Below are 18,551 nucleotides of genomic sequence, written 5' to 3' on the forward strand. Positions count from 1 at the left end.
CCCGCTGTCACCGCCCCGCCCACGGCCCCGTCCGTAACCCCGATAACACTCTGCTCTGCTCAGACCCATGCAGAGGCACACTTTTTCCCATACCGCGGATGCTGACTCTTAAGGCCTGAACTTCACGACAAACTTCTCCGCGGCCTCGCACTATGGCCTTCATGTGATTAACAGTTGTCAGTGACGTTCCACACAGTGGCGAAAACACGTTCTGGTACATTAATTGGCGCTCAACCACAACCGGCTAAATGAGCCGGCTAAATGTCCTACACAATATCCCCGCATGGCAGCGTGACAGGAACTCCCCTGCTCATCTGTTCAAAGCCAGTTCAGGCGGATCGACGCAATCCGACACGTGACAGCTGGAGAAGCTCAAATGCATTGGTGCCCCCTGCTAGCCGCACGAGAAACACGTCAGAATCACGAATAAATCACATTGCAGGCAGAAATACCCTTCGGTTTAATGTCACCTCCAGTTGTGTACAATACCATCCATGCCGCGCATTCACCCAATTGCTAGCAGCAGCAGCGACAGCATTTTACCTTCACGTCATATGCACCGCCCGTTCGACGAACTTTGAGGACTGGAGGGCCACCGCGGGCACCTGAGACTACGTTCACGACCCGCCGCGGCGGTCATCCCCGCACACGCCTGTCACAGCGATGCGGCAGCACGGTCGTCTGCACTTCGCCAGAGCACCAGCACCGCTCCCCTCCTGTCACACGCAGCACCAGCCGCGCCCCAGCCGCAGCCAGCGTTCCCCGCTCTACTCCAGCACCAGCAGCACCGAGCTCTCCGACGGCGCCTGTCCGAGCGGCGGCGGCGGGGGCGGCGGCGGCGGCGGCGGCCGCTCGGCATGCACCTTCATGTGCGTCTTCAGGTGGTGCGACTGCCTGAAGCCGCGCCTGCACACCGCGCACACGTACGGCTTCTCGCCGCTGTGGATCTTGGCGTGGTGGAACAGCTGCGTGCGCGTCGAGAACCTCTTGCCGCACGTCTCGCAGGCGTACGGCCGCTCGCCCGTGTGCGTGCGCGCGTGAATCTGCAGCGTCACTTTGAGCGCGAAGCCCTTGCCGCAGATGTCGCAGAGGAAGCGGTGGGGGGTCCGTGTGGGTGCGCGCGTGCTTCTGCAGGGCCTTGTCGTCGATGAAGCCCTGGCCGCACGTGTCGCACTTGGCCGGCCGCGTGGCGTCGTGCAGCAGCCGGTGGCGGCTCAGCCAAACCTTGGTCTTGATGCGCTTGCCGCAGATGTCGCAGATGTACATCTGGCCGTGCGCGGCGGCGCGGCAGACGTGCGCCTCCAGCTCCGCCGGGTCGGCGAAGCCGCGCCGGCAGGCGGCGCAGCGGTGCGGCCGCGGCGGCCGGCCGGCCCGACTCGTCTGCTCACGTTCGTGGCGACGCACGTGATACTCGAGGATGCGCCGCTGCGTGAACTGCCAGCGACACTTGGGGCACGGGAACTGGCGCCGCTGCTCGTGCGCCTCCACGCTGTGGCGCACGAGCGCGTCCAGGCGCGTGTAGGCGCGCTCGCACACCTCGCACTCCAGCCGCGGCCGCTCCGAGTGCGAACTTTCGTGGCGAGTCAGGTTACGCTGCGAAGCGAAGCGGCTGCCGCACTGCGAGCACTCGAACGGGCCGGCGCCGCTCGGCCGGCGGCGCGAGGCGCGCGTCTCGGCCGCCTCGCTGTCGGAGGACGCGGCCGCCTCCGGACTGGCCTCCGGGCTGGACGGCTCGGCCGCCGGCGAGTCGGGCGAGAGCGGGTCGCGCTCCGGCGGCGGCGGCGGCGGCGGCGGCGGCTCGGGCGGCGGCGGACTTGCGCACCTGTGCCGGTCCAGCTGACACTGCTGCGCGAACGCGGTGCCGCACCGTGCGCACGGGTAGAAGCCGGTGCGCGGGTGCGGTGCGAAGTGCTCGCGCAGCGCGACGGCGCTGAACTGACCGCCGCACGCGCCGCAGCGGGTCGGCCCGCGACCCCGACGGCGGAGCTCGCGGCGGCCCACCGCTGCTGTCGCCGCCGCCGGCGGCCGCGCGCGCCTGGCAGCGGCGGCGGCGGCCACGCGGTGGTGGCGTTCGTGGCGCGCGCGGTCAAGCGGCGCGGCCAGCTGGCGGCCGCAGCGCGAGCAGGGCGCTGCCGTCGGCGCCGCGTGCTGCCGCTGGTGCGCCGCCAGCGCCAGCCGGTCGGCGAAGCGAGCCTCGCATCCGCCGCAGCCGAACGGCGGCGCCGGGGACATGGTCACCTCGAGCAGGGCAGAGAGCGTGTCGGCGACCGGCCGCCGCCGCCGCTGAGGATCATGCGCCGGTGCTGACGCTGGCAGCGTTGGCGGCGGCGCTGGCGGCGGCGCTGGCAGCACTGGCGGTGCTGGCGGAGCTGGCGGTGCTGGCGGTGCTGGCAGCGGCTGCGGCGGTGCTGCCGGCGATGGCTCATTCCCGCCCGGCGCTGCCGCTGCCGCTGCCGCCGCCGCTGCCGCTGCCGCTGCCGCTGCCGCTGTCGCTGCCGCTTCCGCTGCCGTCTCCACCTCGGTCACAGCGTAGCACGTGAACCGCTGCGTCGGAGCACCTCCCTCGCCGCCGTTGACCGACGCCTCCTCCAACTTCACGATCCCAAAGGGCAGCTGCGCGACCCCCGACTCTGCACCGGCCTCCATGCGGCTGGGAGAGTCGTGGCCTTCTGCACGCCGCTGCACGGTCCACAGCTCATCTGCGTCAGGGCTGGGCGCGCCGTTCCAGTAGGTGGCGGATCGTGCCGTCGCCTCGGACGCCGCCGCCGGCCGCGCGTCACTCCCACGCCGGCACTCCTGGTGTGACGTCACCACACTGTCTCTGACAGACGGCGGCGCCTGCCGGAGGACGGTCCGCGCCTCCTCCTCGCACGTCCTCCGTTCCAGGTCGTCCTCCACGCCGGTCCTCATCTGCGGGTCGTCTGACGTGCCGTCGTGCGTTTGCAGCGGGTCCCCGGGGGACGCGAGGACCGCGGCGGCGTCCGACAGCGACATGGCGCCGTCAGATGGCGACCGTCAGCGGCATGACGGCCGCCTGTCAGCCGGCCGGCCGTCGGTGGAGACCCGGGGACATTCGACAGATCAGCTGCACGCCGACTTGTCAGCCAGACGCCGTCTGCTGGGCGGGCTGTGAATAGCAAGGCAGGGTCAATGTTAAAGCCTTTCTGAACGCGTTTGTCATGAAAAGTGCACCTCACACTGGGAAAAAGACGTCGAAATGAGCAATAGCATAACCTACCAAGGAAATGTGCATAGAAATGCGAGCGCAACGGTTACAAGTCATGGATGATTTTGAGCTGAAATTCCGTTCCTAAAGTTAGTATTCAAATTATTATTTAGTAAGGTCATACACTTATTTATTGTGCATTATATATATATATATATATATATATATATATATATATATATATATATATGTATACTATTTTATTGCACTATTTCATTTTTAATAATACCAAATTATCAATGACATGATTAAACCTCGTACCTTATTATTTGCACGGACAAGGCTGGAAACTTTGCCCTTCCGCCGCATAACGCCACTATCTGTTGCTGACAGCCGGACTCGCACCAACGACGTCGTACAGTTTAAAAACATGCGTCGGCAGGCTGCACACATCTGCACGTCACGAACAGGAGGACTGGCTCGGGCTTATAAGCCGACGTTTAACCGCCGCTGCACACTCATAACGGGCCGAGCAGTAAGCAAACCATAGCGCTGCATACGCCCACTGCCGAGCCGTTTACGTCCACTCGTCCCACGGCGTATCTAACGGAGTCTCTCGATAATCGGACACGCTCGTGACGTCATCCGGCATTTCGAGAGTAGCGGTTCTGAGCGTAGGCCTTCTGAGAATGGGCCTTTCGGGCGTAGGTCTTCTGAGCGCGGTATTCCAACCGAAGATCCTCTGAGCGTAGCCATTCTGAGCAGAGGTCCTCTAAACCTCACTCGCACAAAGCATCGCACTGCTTAAGGGGAGAGGCCATGGCCCTAGGAACTCTTACTTGGATAAAATATAAGACTTAATAATTAATAAGATTTTTGAATAGCCGCCCTGGCCCGCCCATCATGTTTCAAGAAGCGTTTTTAGAAGAAAATCATTAAAGTCACTTTTGTTGGCCGCGGCTTTGTATTCCTTGACACACGTTTGTCCTTTCCTTTTCATCACAACGCCTTTCGAAACCTCGTTTTCAGTTTTATACCCACTTACAAATAATCCGATCACTAAACTTGCCACCACGGACAGCCTGTTTTGCTCCACGTCAGTAGGTGGCTTTGTAAATGCACGACAAACATGTTTAACATGTTTTGATAAGATTCGACGGACGATGCGCCACACAAGCATGGCAGTCTCAGATGGCAAACAACTAAGCTTTCACATGGTCGATCATATGGTCGATGACGGACATAAAATACCCGTGTCCAAACGTACCCGCCTGGGCTAGCCTGGCAACAGGGAGCCGTAACAAGCCACTGGTATTTTCCTGGGGGAAACACCCCCTGCGAATGCCTTGTTTGAGCTTATGGAGAGCTGTAATTTCTTTGATTTTTTACAACAGCCGTGTAAAAATGTTGGTCGGAGCATCGGCCTACCTTAGATGCGCCTTTCCTGGTTTGCCCCCATGCATATTCCTTTTGACTTTCACGCCTATTCCCTAAATACTGGGGAGCTCTACCAACCACTTATTTAACAATCCACCCGAAATGCATAAACCAAGTCACATTTACACTTTTAGGGTTACGTAAGCCGTAGATCGAGACAATGAGTGACCTGATGCAGCCAAATAAGACAACGGGATTACCTCATTCCGGCCTGGGTCGTTTTGTTTGCTGGATTCTGTCAAAGACGGGTCACACGACATTGCAAGATATGGGGAATCAGATGTCGCGGTGGTTGGCTCCAGCTCAGCGGGACCAGGAGACATGAGAGAATCAGATGGCACGGCAGGACCAGGAGATTGGATGCTGATGCTGGGAGAGGCTCCACCTAAAGGTGCAATGTTATCAGGCACATATCTGCAACACATCAGTGCAATACAATGTGACCACCTGTGCAACAAAATCTATCCACCTGTGTCTTAGATAGTAGAGCCCCAGGAGCATGATGGTCTACACAGATGGTGGATCAGGTCATATCAGGTCATCAGGTCAGATGTTGTCATATCAGGTTAGGTCATCAGGTCAGCATGTCATACCAGATGATGTCAGCAGGCCATCTGATCTGACTGCCATGTCAGATTAGGCCTGATCAGGTAATCATGCCAGATCAGGTCACCATGCCAGATCAGGTCTCAAGGTCAGATCAGGTCATAAGGTCAGATCAAGTCACCAGGTCAGATCAGGTCACCCAGTCAGATAAAGTTATCAGGTATCAGGCTAGAATGGAGCAGGGAAAACACAGCTGATACATCATGGCTGCACTTTAGCACTGCTATTTGATGGTAAACAGCACAGGTTTACCAAATAAATTGTAAAATGGTTTGGGTAATTGGTTTGGATAAATAAGTCTCTGTAATTTTTAGATCAATGGTAAAATCATGGTAAAATCACTGATAAAATTGCCACAGATAAAAATAAAATCACTGATAAAATCACTAACTTTGTCATCACTGGAAAACTTATAAATCATACATAACTTATCTTTAAAAGGGCCATAATTTTAAAACCACTTTGCTCTTGATACCAACCTCATTGATGGGAAGTGCCATGTGAAGTGGTAGTGGTGCTTTTTACAGCACATGTTATGTCCATGGCACAACAGAAAACAAACCACATGCCAGAATCACAGATGCTTAGATATAATGTTATACTCCCATTTCCAGCACTTGGCAGTCACTACAGCTTGCTCCAACATAGTGGTGAAGTTGTCAATTAGTGGCAATGCACCATCCTCCTGTTTGGGGGCAATACGTATCTCACATGTTTGGGTGAAGACCTTCCAGCCCGCGATCCGCGTAGCCCACCGTCGGGGTCGGACTCCAAGCTGAGCATCCATACCCAGCATTAACCAAACCGGGAAGTGGTCGCTTCCAGCCGCGTCCCATCCACAGACCAAGAGGTAGCTTGCTGTGCTGGATCAGGGCTTTGATTACCCACAGGATGCAGGGCTCCAGGGTCCAGGGTCCAGAGTCCAGGGCTCGAAGTTGGATTGGACCAACATGTCAGCGGCATACCACAAGGTGCTGGGACCAACACCAACGCTATTCATAATCTTCGTGAACGACCTACCAGATCAAGTGTGAAGCCTGGTCACGGATAACACCAAGCTATACTGTTGTGTTCCGAGGCCCCTGACTGAGTCTCCTCTACAGGTCGACCCTGACTGAGTCTCCTCTACAGGTCGACCCTGACTGAGTCTCCTCTACAGGTCGACCCTGACTGAGTCTCCTCTACAGGTCGACCCTGACTGAGTCTCCTCTACAGGTCGACCCTGACTGAGTCTCCTCTACAGGTCGACCCTGACTGAGTCTCCTCTACAGGTCGACCCTGACTGAGTCTCCTCTACAGGTCGACCCTGACTGAGTCCCCTCTACAGGTCGACCCTGACTGAGTCTCCTCTACAGGTCGACCTCGACGCCCCGGTCAAGTGGCTAGAGGAGTGGCTGCTCCCTTTAATGCAACAAAGCGCAAGGAAATACGTATCCACTGAAATCGTGATCAAGTCCACCCATAAGGACCTGGGAATATTTGTGGATCATAGGCTCAAGGCCAACCAGATGGTGGTCACGAGCTCGCCAGCATCCATGTTCATATGCTGCCACTGCCCTTCAAGATCTTAGTACACCCCTGTTTGGGGTATGGCAACATCATCTGAGTCCTGTTTGGCAGCCTAGACCAGGAACGTCTGGAGAGGGTTCGGTGACCAGCTACACATCTTGTCCATGAAGTGAGGCACCAGCCCCACTCAGACTCAGTGACAGAGTTCCTGACAAGAAACAACTGGGAGGTGGCAAGAGGACACCAATGGGGGCCAAGGAAACCTGCAGCTGCGACTGACGTCAGTCGTAACTCGTTCACCACACAGATCATCAATGACTGGAAAGCTTTTCCACATGGGGTTGCACAATGCTCAGTCTATTTATGTTCTGAGACTGTTTGATTACCTGACCAAGAACCTCATGAGATTGGGACCACCAGGCCAAGTGGCATTTTATAATTCCTGATCACCATAAGATAAGGTAAGGTAAGGTATCTCATGAAAAACCAGCCACATATGCAAGCTGGCATAATATAAGAGGGGGCTTGAATGGCATATGCACCCGAAGGATATTCTGGTAAAAAGGAACTTGATTCTAACAGTTATGTGTTTAGGTACCCCATGCATCAATTGTTTCTGGCAATATACAATTTTCTAAACTTCTTTCAGATAGCATTCCCCGTTTCCACCATATGCATTGGGGGGGGGGGGGGGCGCAAAGGAGCATTTGGTAGGGGGGCTCACTACAGCTTTGGGATGGCTCGGACTTCCCAAAAGTATGCAAAGTGGTACCCCCAAAAACCATTAAACAAAAATGAATAACCAAATTCAGGTAAGCATGAAACCATCAAGCAAAAACAAATGTATGACAAGACCATGCATAACTTTCCAAATATGGCGAATATTGCAAAATTATTTTAGACATTGTGCAAACATTTTAGACATTGAAGATCCATCACAATCAAGCATGTACCATTCGAGATCTAAACCTTCTGCTCACCCGGGGAAGTGACTTCAGAATGTTTTAGTACGCTCCGTCAGTTTGCCAACTACAGCACACAAAATACTCTACCTGAGGTTGGGAGCCAGACTAGGCATGGAGCAGCCTCCAATGAAATCCACTCGAGTTTGGCTTAAATGCTTGAGAGCTCAATCAAACCCGCACGTTCCCAAGGACGACGGCTGCGGAGGCAGTGAATGCAACGCTCTTGTTGCGAAAAGGGACAGCTGATCGAGGCTTCGTCAAAAACACTGCCTTATACCTTGGCTATTTAGTGTTATTCAATACCACCAGGGGCGCGCGAACTATGTTCATGTAAGGGTGGGGGGGGGGGCGACTCCAAAATACCGAAATAGACCCATAAAATTCAAAATCGGGCCACCTTCAATCCAGAATGGGGGAGACAAGCTCTCCCCACCGTCCCGCCCCCCCCCCCGCTCCCGCGTCTTTGAATACAACTCCCTCGAGCACGCAAGTGCATTTCGTACCATATATGTTGCGTAAGAGCTCGTATAACCAATATATACTCGAATGTCTGCATATTTTGTGTATAAACACAGGTGTGATAGCTGATTGTGAAGTACAGTCATTAAAATGGCAATACTTACAGGCTCGCTCTCACCCAGAAAGCTTCGATTTACAGCCTTGTTGGAGCAAATAAGTTCTGGTTACTGCATGTAGGTTTCCGACAGTAACAACTTCCGATCATCCGAAGTACTGCCAGTCCGTGCCTTCGGCTGTGACGTTAGATATCAAATTGCTGGTGTCATCAATTTGCGCCTCGGATCCGAGGCTTCCAACTGATTTGTACGCCTCACGGCTTCGATTCGTCCGTGCAATTATACACTGAGCGAAAATTACTAGTGTATTTCTTTATTCTATGGAATAGTCTGACGCATGGCTACAATAAGCGATTAAAAACATATGAAACAGAAACAGACTTACAGAAGAGCACATTCAACAATTTACACACGACCACGTCGCATATCATGCAAACCTTCACGAAACAGATAAGCATTGGACGAATCCCGCGGGTTAATGATGCGAGGAAAATCATACCATTGATGACGCATCTTCACAGAAAACGCTCCCGGAACGCGCTGATATTCAGAGTGCGGCTTACGCTATCCCAGCGTCTGCACATTTCAGAAACCCCTTACCGCCCCTCTGCACTTTCCCAGTTAACTTCTAAAACGCCCCCCTCGTCCACGAGACGCACCCTTCGGTACAATGAAACGAAATGCTCCTTAAAAGCCGCCACAGGTACGCTGTCGGCACCAAGTCGCACATTTACACTTCCCAGACGGACACAGCTCAGATACTGCCCACTCTCCTGCGGACGTGACACAAAATCTCGACGTCTTCCTCTACAAGCTTAGTGTCCATGTTTTAGTTGCCCCTAACATCAAAGACACTGCCCTGCTGCACTCGCGGACGTGAAACAAAACCTCGATGCCTTCTTCTACAAGCTTAGTGACCATGTTTAGGTTGCTTCTAACGTAAGCCCGGGCGGAAACGTCTCCCACGCTCGTCACCAGTCCAAACACCGCGTTCAACCCACCATTGGCCGGCCACACCCCCGCCAACGGCGTCATGACGTCACTACGGCCCGCGCAGCCTCCTCATTGGTCTGCACGGCTGCTCCGATGTCCGATCCGTCGGCACGGGCACCCGCCCGAGGTTCGCCAAGCGACTCCAGAGTCCGACGTTCACATGGCGCGTGCAGCCGTCATGGCCAGCAGGGCCGGACCAGTCTGACATCACAGCGCGCGCAGACCGGCGACCCGCACGGCCGCCGCATAGTCTGACGTCGCACCAGCGCTGCAGCCCCCACGGTCCGCTGCCGCGCCTCACACCAGCCCCAGGTGGCCGCCGGCCAACGGCGAGCGCGGTTCCGGCCGCGCGGCGGCGCCGGGCGGTCTCAGGCGCAGCGTCAGCACTCCCCGCGGCGCTCACAGCAGCACGGGCAGGCCGAGGCGGCTGCGGTGGCGCCCCGTCGCCGCCGCCGCCGCCGTCCTCGGCGAGCGGCCGGCGGCCGGCGAGGGCGCGGCCAGGCGCGCGGCGCGCGGCGTGCGCGGCGTCCTGGCGGCCGGCGCCGGCGGCAGGCCCACCAGACGCTGCGAGCGGCGGCGACTGCGCGCGGCGGCCCGCAGCGCCGGCGAGCCGCCGGTCGCGCCGCCGCCGGCCGCCTGCAGCCGCTGCAAGCCGCGCGTGAACTCGGCGTACGACATGTCGGAGGCGAGGCTGACGTTGCGAGCGCTGAGCTTGCCCGGCGCCGTGCGGGCCATCGAGGCGTTCCTGTCGGCGAGGGTCAGAGTCAGGGGCCACGGCGGGAGGGGCGGGTCAAGGGCCACGGCGGCGAGGGTTAGGGTCAGGGTCAGAGGCACAGCGGCAAGGTCACGGGTCACGGCGGCGAGGGTCAGGATCAAGGGCCACGGCGGTGAAGGGCGAGGTCAGGGGTCACGGCGGCGCGGGTCAGGGTCAGAGGCCACGTCGGTGACGGGCGAGGTAAGGGTCAGAGGCCAAGGGTCAAGGGCAGCGGCGGCGAAGGCAAGGGGTCAGGGTCACGGGCGACGGAGGCGAAGGGTAGGGGTCAGGGGCGGCGGCGATGGGCGAGGCAAGAGGCAGCAGCGGGGGGAGGGGTAACGGGCGGCGGCGAGCAGTGGAGGGGTTCAGAGGCGGAGGCAGAGGGCACACTGCGGCACGTAACATGGCCGAGCTCCATGGCCGGCCGCAAACCTCAGGACGGAGACGTCATTCCAATCACCCCAGAACATGCGTGGGCGCTTACAAGTGACGACACATACATCACAAGCCGTGCACCCACGCGAGGGCGGCACCGCTCCCATGTGAGGCAGTCAGCGCAGGCGTTATCGTGTTCAGCTCAGCACGTTAGTGCGTCGGCTAGCACTGTTAAAGGAGTTTGGGCAGGCGGGGTTCACCAATGGACCAAGAATACGCAACGAAGCCACCATCGCGCTCATTAATGTTTTTCTTTTTGTTCTTTTTGTGGCGTTATGGTGCGGGGACTTCGAGGGTGATCTGACCCCCAGCCCCCGCGCTGAACAGGCGCCGATTATATTTTGAAGCTTGAAAGAGGGCGCATCGCAGAGCGGCGCCTCCGGTCATCTACGACCTGCGGCTGAAAACCCCGCGGCCAACACGACCCGATCCGGCCACGCAGGTCAAAGCCATTCTCCACGGACGCGCGAAACGATCCTTTGGGGCAGCAACAGACCATGCCAGCGGCGCCGGCTCGCCTGCGCGCGCTGCCGTCGGCTAAACCGCGCCGCACAAAACGTAGTCACAGTCACGGACGCTCCGTAAAGGCGGTCAGTGCTGCACGCGTGCACAAAACGCAGAAATATGTGCAAACATAAAATAATGTGGTGTATAGGCATAAACGTGCAGTCAACACACAAACTAGCGACATATGTCAGCAAAAGCTGTTTCCAAGACGGGACAAGCTCATTCACGTAGTAGTAAGTGCAAAGAAAAACCAAATTGGAGTCATAGACAGACGCATCTGAGAGGGGGTGTGGTCCAAATATGTCAGCCAGTGATGTCCGTCCAATACAATTTAGACAAGGCGAAAAGGGCACTTTTCCTCAGTGTCATAACAGCCAGTAAAACGACAGCTACTTCCCATAAATGTACGAGATCTGAGTCCGTCAGCAGAAAAAAGGATTACCTTCAGCAGACCATGACTGGCCGACGGTAATCACGGCTCTCCAACGAAACCCCAAGACGCAAGTCAAGCTTTGCCCTTCAGTTAGTAAACATGTGTGACTCCGGCGATGAACCGGCCGTCGCGTAGCGGTTAGCCCCGCGGAGGCCCGCCAAGGGCACCTCCCAGCGCGCGGAAGTCACGCGTCAGCATGCAGCGGAGCCGTCAGGAGCCCCACGCAGAGATGCCACTGCCGGCGACACCTCGGGGCACCGACGCAGAGATCGAAGGAGATCGCGCGCGCGACAGGAGAGACCGGGCTCGTGCGCGCCCGAGGTCGGCAGGCGGCGGCGCGCGCCTGGGCAGCGGCAGGCTGAGGCGGGCGCCAGGCTGTTACGAGCGCCGTGCGGTGCTTACCTACACCTGGCGGGACCACTCACTTGTGTTCCGTGAGGCGGTTCATTTGTATCGGAGTCAACGGCTTTCTGCGAGGCAACCGGACGGGCCGGACGGTTAGACACTGGTCCGGTCGGGGGCGGGGGCGGGGGAGGCAGGTCACGTGTGTGCCAGGCGAGCTTCCGTCGCTCGTCGGCACGTGTGTTTGTGTGACGAGTGGATGCGAGTGTCGTGTGTGTAGAACAGCGGATGTTATTCGTGTTCCACACACAGGTGTTCAAGACCCAAAGGCAGAGCCGACACGGTCTCTGACCGTGCCCCCACCAGCCAGTCGGCGTTCGCGGCGAGCACGCCTCGTGCGCACGTATGGCCGCCGCCTGCGTGCCTCGCTCAGACACCGCCTGACGTCCATCCAGCGGGGAGCGGGTCTGCCATCCGCCCGCCGTCGACCCCCCGGCACCACCACAGAGAACCGCGCCTGGCGCCGCGGCCGGGCCGGGCCGGGCCGGGCCGTCTGGTCCGCTCACCTGTTGGCCGCGGCGGCCGGGTTGAAGAGCGAGAGCGGGGTGCGCGCGGTGCGGCCGAGGCCGGGCGAGGGCGCGCGCAGCCGCGAGCCCAGCCGGGTCGACTCCAGCCGGCGCTGCTTGGAGGGCGAGCCGCCGCCGCCCTGACGGCGCTTGGCCGGCGTCACCGGGCGCGCCCCGAACATCGTCTCCTGATGGACACGGGCGCGCCGCGGTCAGGGCGTGTCCAGGTCAGGTCACGGTCAGGTCACAGTCGAAAGTGGAACGGTGGAGGCGAGCGCGGGCTGTGGTGGTGTAGAGGGGATATCTGGTCAGGTGCGAGGTCATGACTCATGGGCCGTGCGACAGGGTCAGGCGCGTGCAACGCCAGGCAGGTCAGACTAGTTTTACCACAGCGGCGACCCTGTGAATAGCCGTATAAGTGAAGCAAGCGCGGTGGGTTACCAATTTTGAATGAAACCCATTTAAAGCTCAGACTGAAAAGGCGTTAAAATTGCATACGACTTTCGGCCACTCAAGGAAAAACCAGCGACGTTCGACCCTCCAAGGCACACGAAATTGGCATTTCCAGAATGAATAAGCGTGAAAAGTTGTTTCTGTCTCATTGTTGCCTTCGATTCAGCAACCGGTCGTCATTTTGCCCGCTAGTTTCACAACCTATCACGAGTCCAAAGCAAACAGAGCAGCTCCGTCCCACACAGAACGCCTCGGAAGAGAGCCAAAACCAGCCGCCCGCACCCGCCGCTTCCGGCCGGCCGCCGCGCCGCCAACTCACATGCTCCAGCTGGTTGGCCTTCTTGGAGGCGCGCTCGACACGCTCTTGCTCCTTGCGCTCCTGGTGGTCCAGCTTCTGCTGCTCGATGTACGCGGCGAAGTCGTGACCGTGCACCAGAAACGTCGTGTTGTGCTGACACTCCCATCTGGCGGGGAGGAGGGGCAGGGGGAGGGAGGTCAGAGGGCGGCACCCGCGGCGTAGCAGAGCTGTCTATTCAGGGCGGGGGGGGGGGGGGCGGTCAGGGGCAGGCGGCAGGCGCGGCGCAGCAGAGCTGGCAGTTCAAGGGGGGCACCGGTCAGGCCGCCGAGCAGCGCCTGGTTCTGAACGCACTGCCGAGTCCTGCGCCGTACGCAATGACGGCCCCCGCGCCCGCACGGAAAACAAAACTGGCAGCGTTGGAGGCGTGGACCGCTTGTAGCGACCCAGTCATTTGCTGGCAAAACACAACATATCCCCTTTGATGAAATGGAGAAACGAAACGATAGCTGCGTCGAGCTGTCGCGGCCGCGGGCGGCGTCTGACGTCGGTGATATGGATCCTCGGGCACCGCAAAACCTGGTTCACGCGGCGTCCATCCGCAGCTCGTCTGCGCCTAGCGCTCACCACCTACTCACGACCGGTGCACTGGAGCGTGACCAGTGACGTCACCATGGCGGTCAGATACCGACGTCGTCGTCTCGTCACACGAGAGACCCGCCCCATTTTCCTCTACCGGTCGGTGTGAACAAGCCATTGTCAAAAATAGCATGCTACCAGAAAGTTCGCCTCGTTGTCTCCCCGAAACCGAGGGCAGTTTACCTAGAGCACATGACAGGTGCTCAAATTCTAGTGAGAGGATGTGTGTGCCGTCCGCACCCAGCGCGCCGGACTTCCAGCGACACGGCGCGGCACGTCACGTGCCATGCTGGGACAGGACACATGCCTGACCAGACGAACACGTGACAGCATCGGGCGGCCCGGCGCGTCCGGGGGCGTGCTGCTGACCTCTGTATGAGCTGCTGGAGGTCGCTCTCCACCTTGGGCAGGCGGCGGGCGATCTTCTTCCTCTCCTTCTCCTCCAGCAGCAGCTGACCGCCCCGGTTCGAGTACCTGGCGACGGCGCCGGCGGCCACAGGTCAGCGACAGACAAACGGTCGCCGAGCCGCCGACGGCCACACACCAGCGACAGACAAACGGTCACCGAGCCGCCGGCGGCCACACGTCAGCGACAGACGAACGGTCGCCGAGCCGCCGGCGGCCACACACCAGCGACAGACAAACGGTCGCCGAGCCGCCGGCGGCCACACGTCAGCGACAGACGAACGGTCGCCGAGCCGCCGGCGGCCACACGTCAGCAACAGACGAATGGTCGCCGAGCCGCCGGTGGCCACACGTCAGCGACAGACGGACGGTCGCCGAGCCGCCGGCGGCCACACGTCAGCGACAGACGAACGGTCGACGAGCCGCCGGCGGTCACACGTCAGCGACAGACGAACGGTCGACGAGCCGCCGGGGGCCACACCACCAGCCCCAGCAATGCCAACCGAGCTTCCGACATACACCGCAGCTGTTTCTGTCCTACCATGGCCGACTCCATCTCGCGCTCCGATGGACCCCATCCATGCTCCCAGGCCACTGCCGTTTGCCTTCCCCCGCCAAGAACACGCCCGTCCCTCGGCCATAGAGGGCGTGAAGGCGCGCTGCCATCCCTTACGAAGGAGCCGCACGATCTCATTCTTTAGCCAGAGCCGACGGAGCTGCACTATCCCACCCCTTGACCAGAGCCGACGGAGCTGCATTATCCCACCCCTTGAGCAGAGCCGACGGAGCTGCATTATCCCACCTCTTGACCAGAGCCGACGGAGCCGCATTATCCCACCCCTTGACCAGAGCCGACGGAGCTGCATTATCCCGCTCCTTGACCAGAGCCGACGGAGCCGCATTATCCCACCCCTTGACCAGAGCCGACGGAGCCGCATTATCCCACTCCTTGACCAGAGCCGACGAAGCCGCATTATCCCACCCCTTGACCAGAGCCGACGGAGCCGCATTATCCCACTCCTTGACCAGAGCCGACGGAGCCGCATTATCCCACTCCTTGACCAGAGCCGACGGAGCCGCATTATCCCACCCCTTGACCAGAGCCGACGGAGCCGCATTATCCCACCTTTTGACCAGAGCCGACCGGCCGCATGCTTTAGCCGCCGGCCAGAGAAGGCGTCAAGAAATGCTTCCACCGCTCAGCCAGAGGTGTCAAGGGAAGCATGTATCCATCGGCCACAGGCGGCGGTCAAGGCTTCCAGCGAGCTGAGACCCCGACAAATTATTGCCAGTCCCACTTGTCACGGCGTGGGGTCGATAGGGACCTCACGCGTCGCGCGCGCTGGTCAGCAATACCTCAGCCAAATCCAGCACAATCTGCCTCACCGTGCCGGGTCGTTGGCCCGCTCCTCCAGCTCCAGCATCTTCTTCCACAGCTTCTGATGCTCGTCCACGTCCTTGATGAGCACGCGGTTGGTATCGTAGTAGCGCCGCACGCGCTCCAGTTCCTCCTCATGCTGCTCCAGCAGTGTCTCGGTGAACCTGCCGCAGTGCGGCCGGGTCGCACGGTCAGGCACGGGCTCCGCCATGGGCGCGCCTCCAGCGGCGTTGCCGCAGGCTGGTCAGCAAGTCCAGGAACGGGACAGAGCCACCGCTCGTGTCCGTGCCGTCAGTGCACGCCGACGAACCATTTCACGAAGGGTAATGACACGCACAATGGACAAAACGCCGCGAGCCATACCCCAAAATACGTTGTGGACGCCCTTGGTTTTGCATCCAAGACGGCTATCGCCATTGGGCCCACGCCCCGCCCCGCCCCGTTAGCAGCCAATAATAAACACAAAATAGGGTGGCTGAAGCGAAGACGGTGTCTGCCCTTCGGCTGCTCTCATCCTTCCCGTCCTTTCGCTCACGTTTTGGTGGTGAATACAGCCCATCTCGGCCAACACAACACAGGCGCAGCAGGCTCCCTGCCGTGTCATCCGCGAGGGAGAAGCCGCCCGCCCGCCGCCGCGACCGACTCACGTTTTAGCCGTGAACGCGGTGAAGGCGGCCCGCTGGCTCTCCGAGTAGTAGCAGCGCTCCCACAGCTCGGCGATCTCCGTGCGTAGGGCGCGCACGAACTTCTCCACGTTCTGGCGCTTGAGCTCCTCGTGGCGCGCCACCTCATCGCGCAGCACGCGCAGGGTGCTGGGCTTGTGGCCGGTGCAGCTGGCCAGCACGCTGGTGCGCCGCTCCTCCGGCACCTGCGACCAGGCCGGCGCACGCGGCGTGAGCGCGGCAGCCGCCAGCTGGCGCCCGAGGCGGCCACAGGTACACTCCCGACGGGTGTTGGATGGGATGAGGGTCATGAGGCAGCGCACGTTACAGGAAGCGGCGCCGAACAGTGAGCTAACTGCATTCCAGAACGACTTGGGGTGTTCGGTCTGCTCCACTGATTAGTCGCAATGCATGGGCATTATAGCCGTTTGGAGCCATATGCATCACTCGGGCAGGACTAGAACGGGGAGCGCCCAACGATACATTGCCAGGGAGAATAGCACTGCACGCTGACAAAATGCTCGCATCGCGTGACACCACGCCACAAAACATCTGACCACTCATACGAAGCTTAACGGCTATCAAATTTGAACAAGAAAACAAGTTCCGTTCCCGTTAACGGCTAACTGACGTCCATCGTGAGCGGTTGGCCGGGCCGACCCGGGCGTCCCGCACCGGCGCGCGCTCACCTCGAGCCGCGCCCAGAGCCGGCCGAGCCGGGCGCGCAGCGTCTCGGCCTCCGTCTTGTTGGCCGCCTCCTCGGCCTCGAGCCGCTGCAGCCAGGCCTCCAGCGACGCCAGGTTGGCCTCGCTCAGCGGGAACTCGCCGTCGGCAGCCCAGACCGCCTGCGACTCCAGCTCGCCCTCGGCCGAGCGCTCCAGCGCCTCCAGCAGCGGGTACATGCGCTGGCGCAGCGCCTGCAGCGCGCCGGCGCGCCGCTGTCGCTCGCCCTCCAGCATGCGCACGTGCTCGCGCACCTCGCGGAAGTCGGCCTCCTGCGGGATCTCGGCCGTCAGCGACAGCGGCGGCATCTCCAGCTGCGTGCACAGCGCCGCCTCCTCCTCCTGCCGGCCAGAGGGTACGCGTCACCCGCGGCACACACGGTCGCCGAGACTCGTGCATGCTGACGCTCCGCTGCTCCGCAAACGGCGTGAGGACATCTGGCAGCAGATGGCAGGCGACGATGCTGGGACATCACATCCTGCCAGGCTCCACATCTGAGAGACGCCAGACGTGCTGTTTGAAAAGCGACTCGCGTTTAATTCGTGATTTCTTGCATTTCTGAATTTCCAGACAGAACACACTGCACCCACGAGTTCACCAGCGCAGTTTCTAACAAGCGGCACCAGCAGCATGCTGTAAAAGCCTGCTCACACAGCCGGCCGTCGCACCGCCAGGCGCGCCTCTTCCCACCCACCCGGAGTAGCTTCATAGCCGAGACTCCAGTCCAAGCCTGCTCACTCAGACCCGCGGCTACACCGTCACACGGCTCTCCACTCTCACCCGGAGCAGCTCCATGGTCGAGATGCCAGTCCAAGCCTGCTCACTCAGACCGCGGCTACACCGTCACACGGCTCTCCACACTCACCCGGAGCAGCTTCATGGTCGCCACCACCTCGTCACGGCGAGCCTGCAGCTGCTGCAGCCGGGCCAGCAGCACGCGGTCCAGCTCCAGCAGCGACAGGTTCTCGTCCGGCTCCTCTACCGCCTGCCCCAGCTGGGAGGCCAGCAGCAGCAGGCGGCGCCCGTTCTCGTCGATGTTCTGCGTCAGCGTGCGCACGCGCCGCTTCTCCTCCTCCACCTCCTGGCGGCGGCACACGGAAACGTCGACTGCGGCGGGCGGCCAGAGGTGGCGCGTACGGATGGAACGACTTCTGAGATGGAGCCGCTGGCATTTAATGCAAACCAAGGTGAAGTGAGAGATCGTCATGATTTTTTTGCGATGATTGAGGTTTCAGGTTGCGCCGAATACTAGGATCATTTTGCGCCCATAGCGTGGTGTGTCTGACGTTTTAAAAATCATCTGCACTGCTTCAGTGGCACTGGTGGCCTTTGCTACGGTCTACCGGACAGCCACGAGCAATCGAACTCTCGAGGTCATCCGAAACGTACAGCATTCTGGCGTGTGACTGATCCCACGCGCGGTGACAAACGGCCACCGCACACAAACGAACGCGTTTCCGTCAAGCTGAGCAGCAAGAGGGCTGGCCGCCAACTGGCCAGAGAGCACCAAACCGGGCTGACGCCCCTTGCTCTCTGCACGCCGGCCGCAAGCATCAGAGCGCGCCCATCACGCTGCGACGCAGGCTGGCGGACGAGCTGCCAGCGAGCGGGTGAGCTGGCGGGCGGGTGAGCTAGCGAGCGCAAGAGCCAGCGAGCGGGTGAGCCAGCAGGCGGGTGAGCTAGCAGGCGGGTGAGCTAACGGGCGGGT

The 18,551-nt window shown here is 59.9% G+C and overlaps 3 protein-coding genes across 3 annotated transcripts; all 3 read right to left on the reverse strand.

Annotated features, from left to right (window-relative positions):
• Positions 1-9: 9 nt before the first annotated feature.
• Positions 10-1,100, reverse strand: LOC119114081 (zinc finger protein 239; the record flags this gene model as incomplete). The annotated part of the gene is made up of 1 exon (XM_037238302.1): positions 10-1,100. A coding segment is annotated over one exon (333 nt), but the record flags the coding sequence as incomplete, so codon positions are not given.
• A 4-nt stretch (positions 1,101-1,104) lies between these two features.
• LOC119114082 (zinc finger protein 672-like) lies at positions 1,105-1,662 on the reverse strand (the record flags this gene model as incomplete). Its single annotated transcript, XM_037238303.1, has 1 exon — positions 1,105-1,662. A coding segment is annotated over one exon (558 nt), but the record flags the coding sequence as incomplete, so codon positions are not given.
• Positions 1,663-9,407: 7,745 nt separating this feature from the next.
• LOC119114083 (protein regulator of cytokinesis 1) lies at positions 9,408-17,924 on the reverse strand (the record flags this gene model as incomplete). The annotated part of the gene is given in 9 exon segments (XM_037238304.1): positions 9,408-9,452; positions 9,885-9,996; positions 12,289-12,476; positions 13,061-13,205; positions 14,045-14,149; positions 15,467-15,622; positions 16,106-16,326; positions 16,810-17,184; positions 17,709-17,924. Coding segments are annotated over 9 exon segments (1,563 nt in total), but the record flags the coding sequence as incomplete, so codon positions are not given.
• Between the last annotated feature and the right edge of the window lie 627 nt (positions 17,925-18,551).

This window comes from Pollicipes pollicipes, unplaced genomic scaffold, assembly GCF_011947565.3.
Source record: "Pollicipes pollicipes isolate AB1234 unplaced genomic scaffold, Ppol_2.1 Scaffold_7262;HRSCAF=8765_pilon_pilon_pilon, whole genome shotgun sequence".
In the NCBI taxonomy this organism is placed as follows: domain Eukaryota; kingdom Metazoa; phylum Arthropoda; class Thecostraca; order Pollicipedomorpha; family Pollicipedidae; genus Pollicipes; species Pollicipes pollicipes.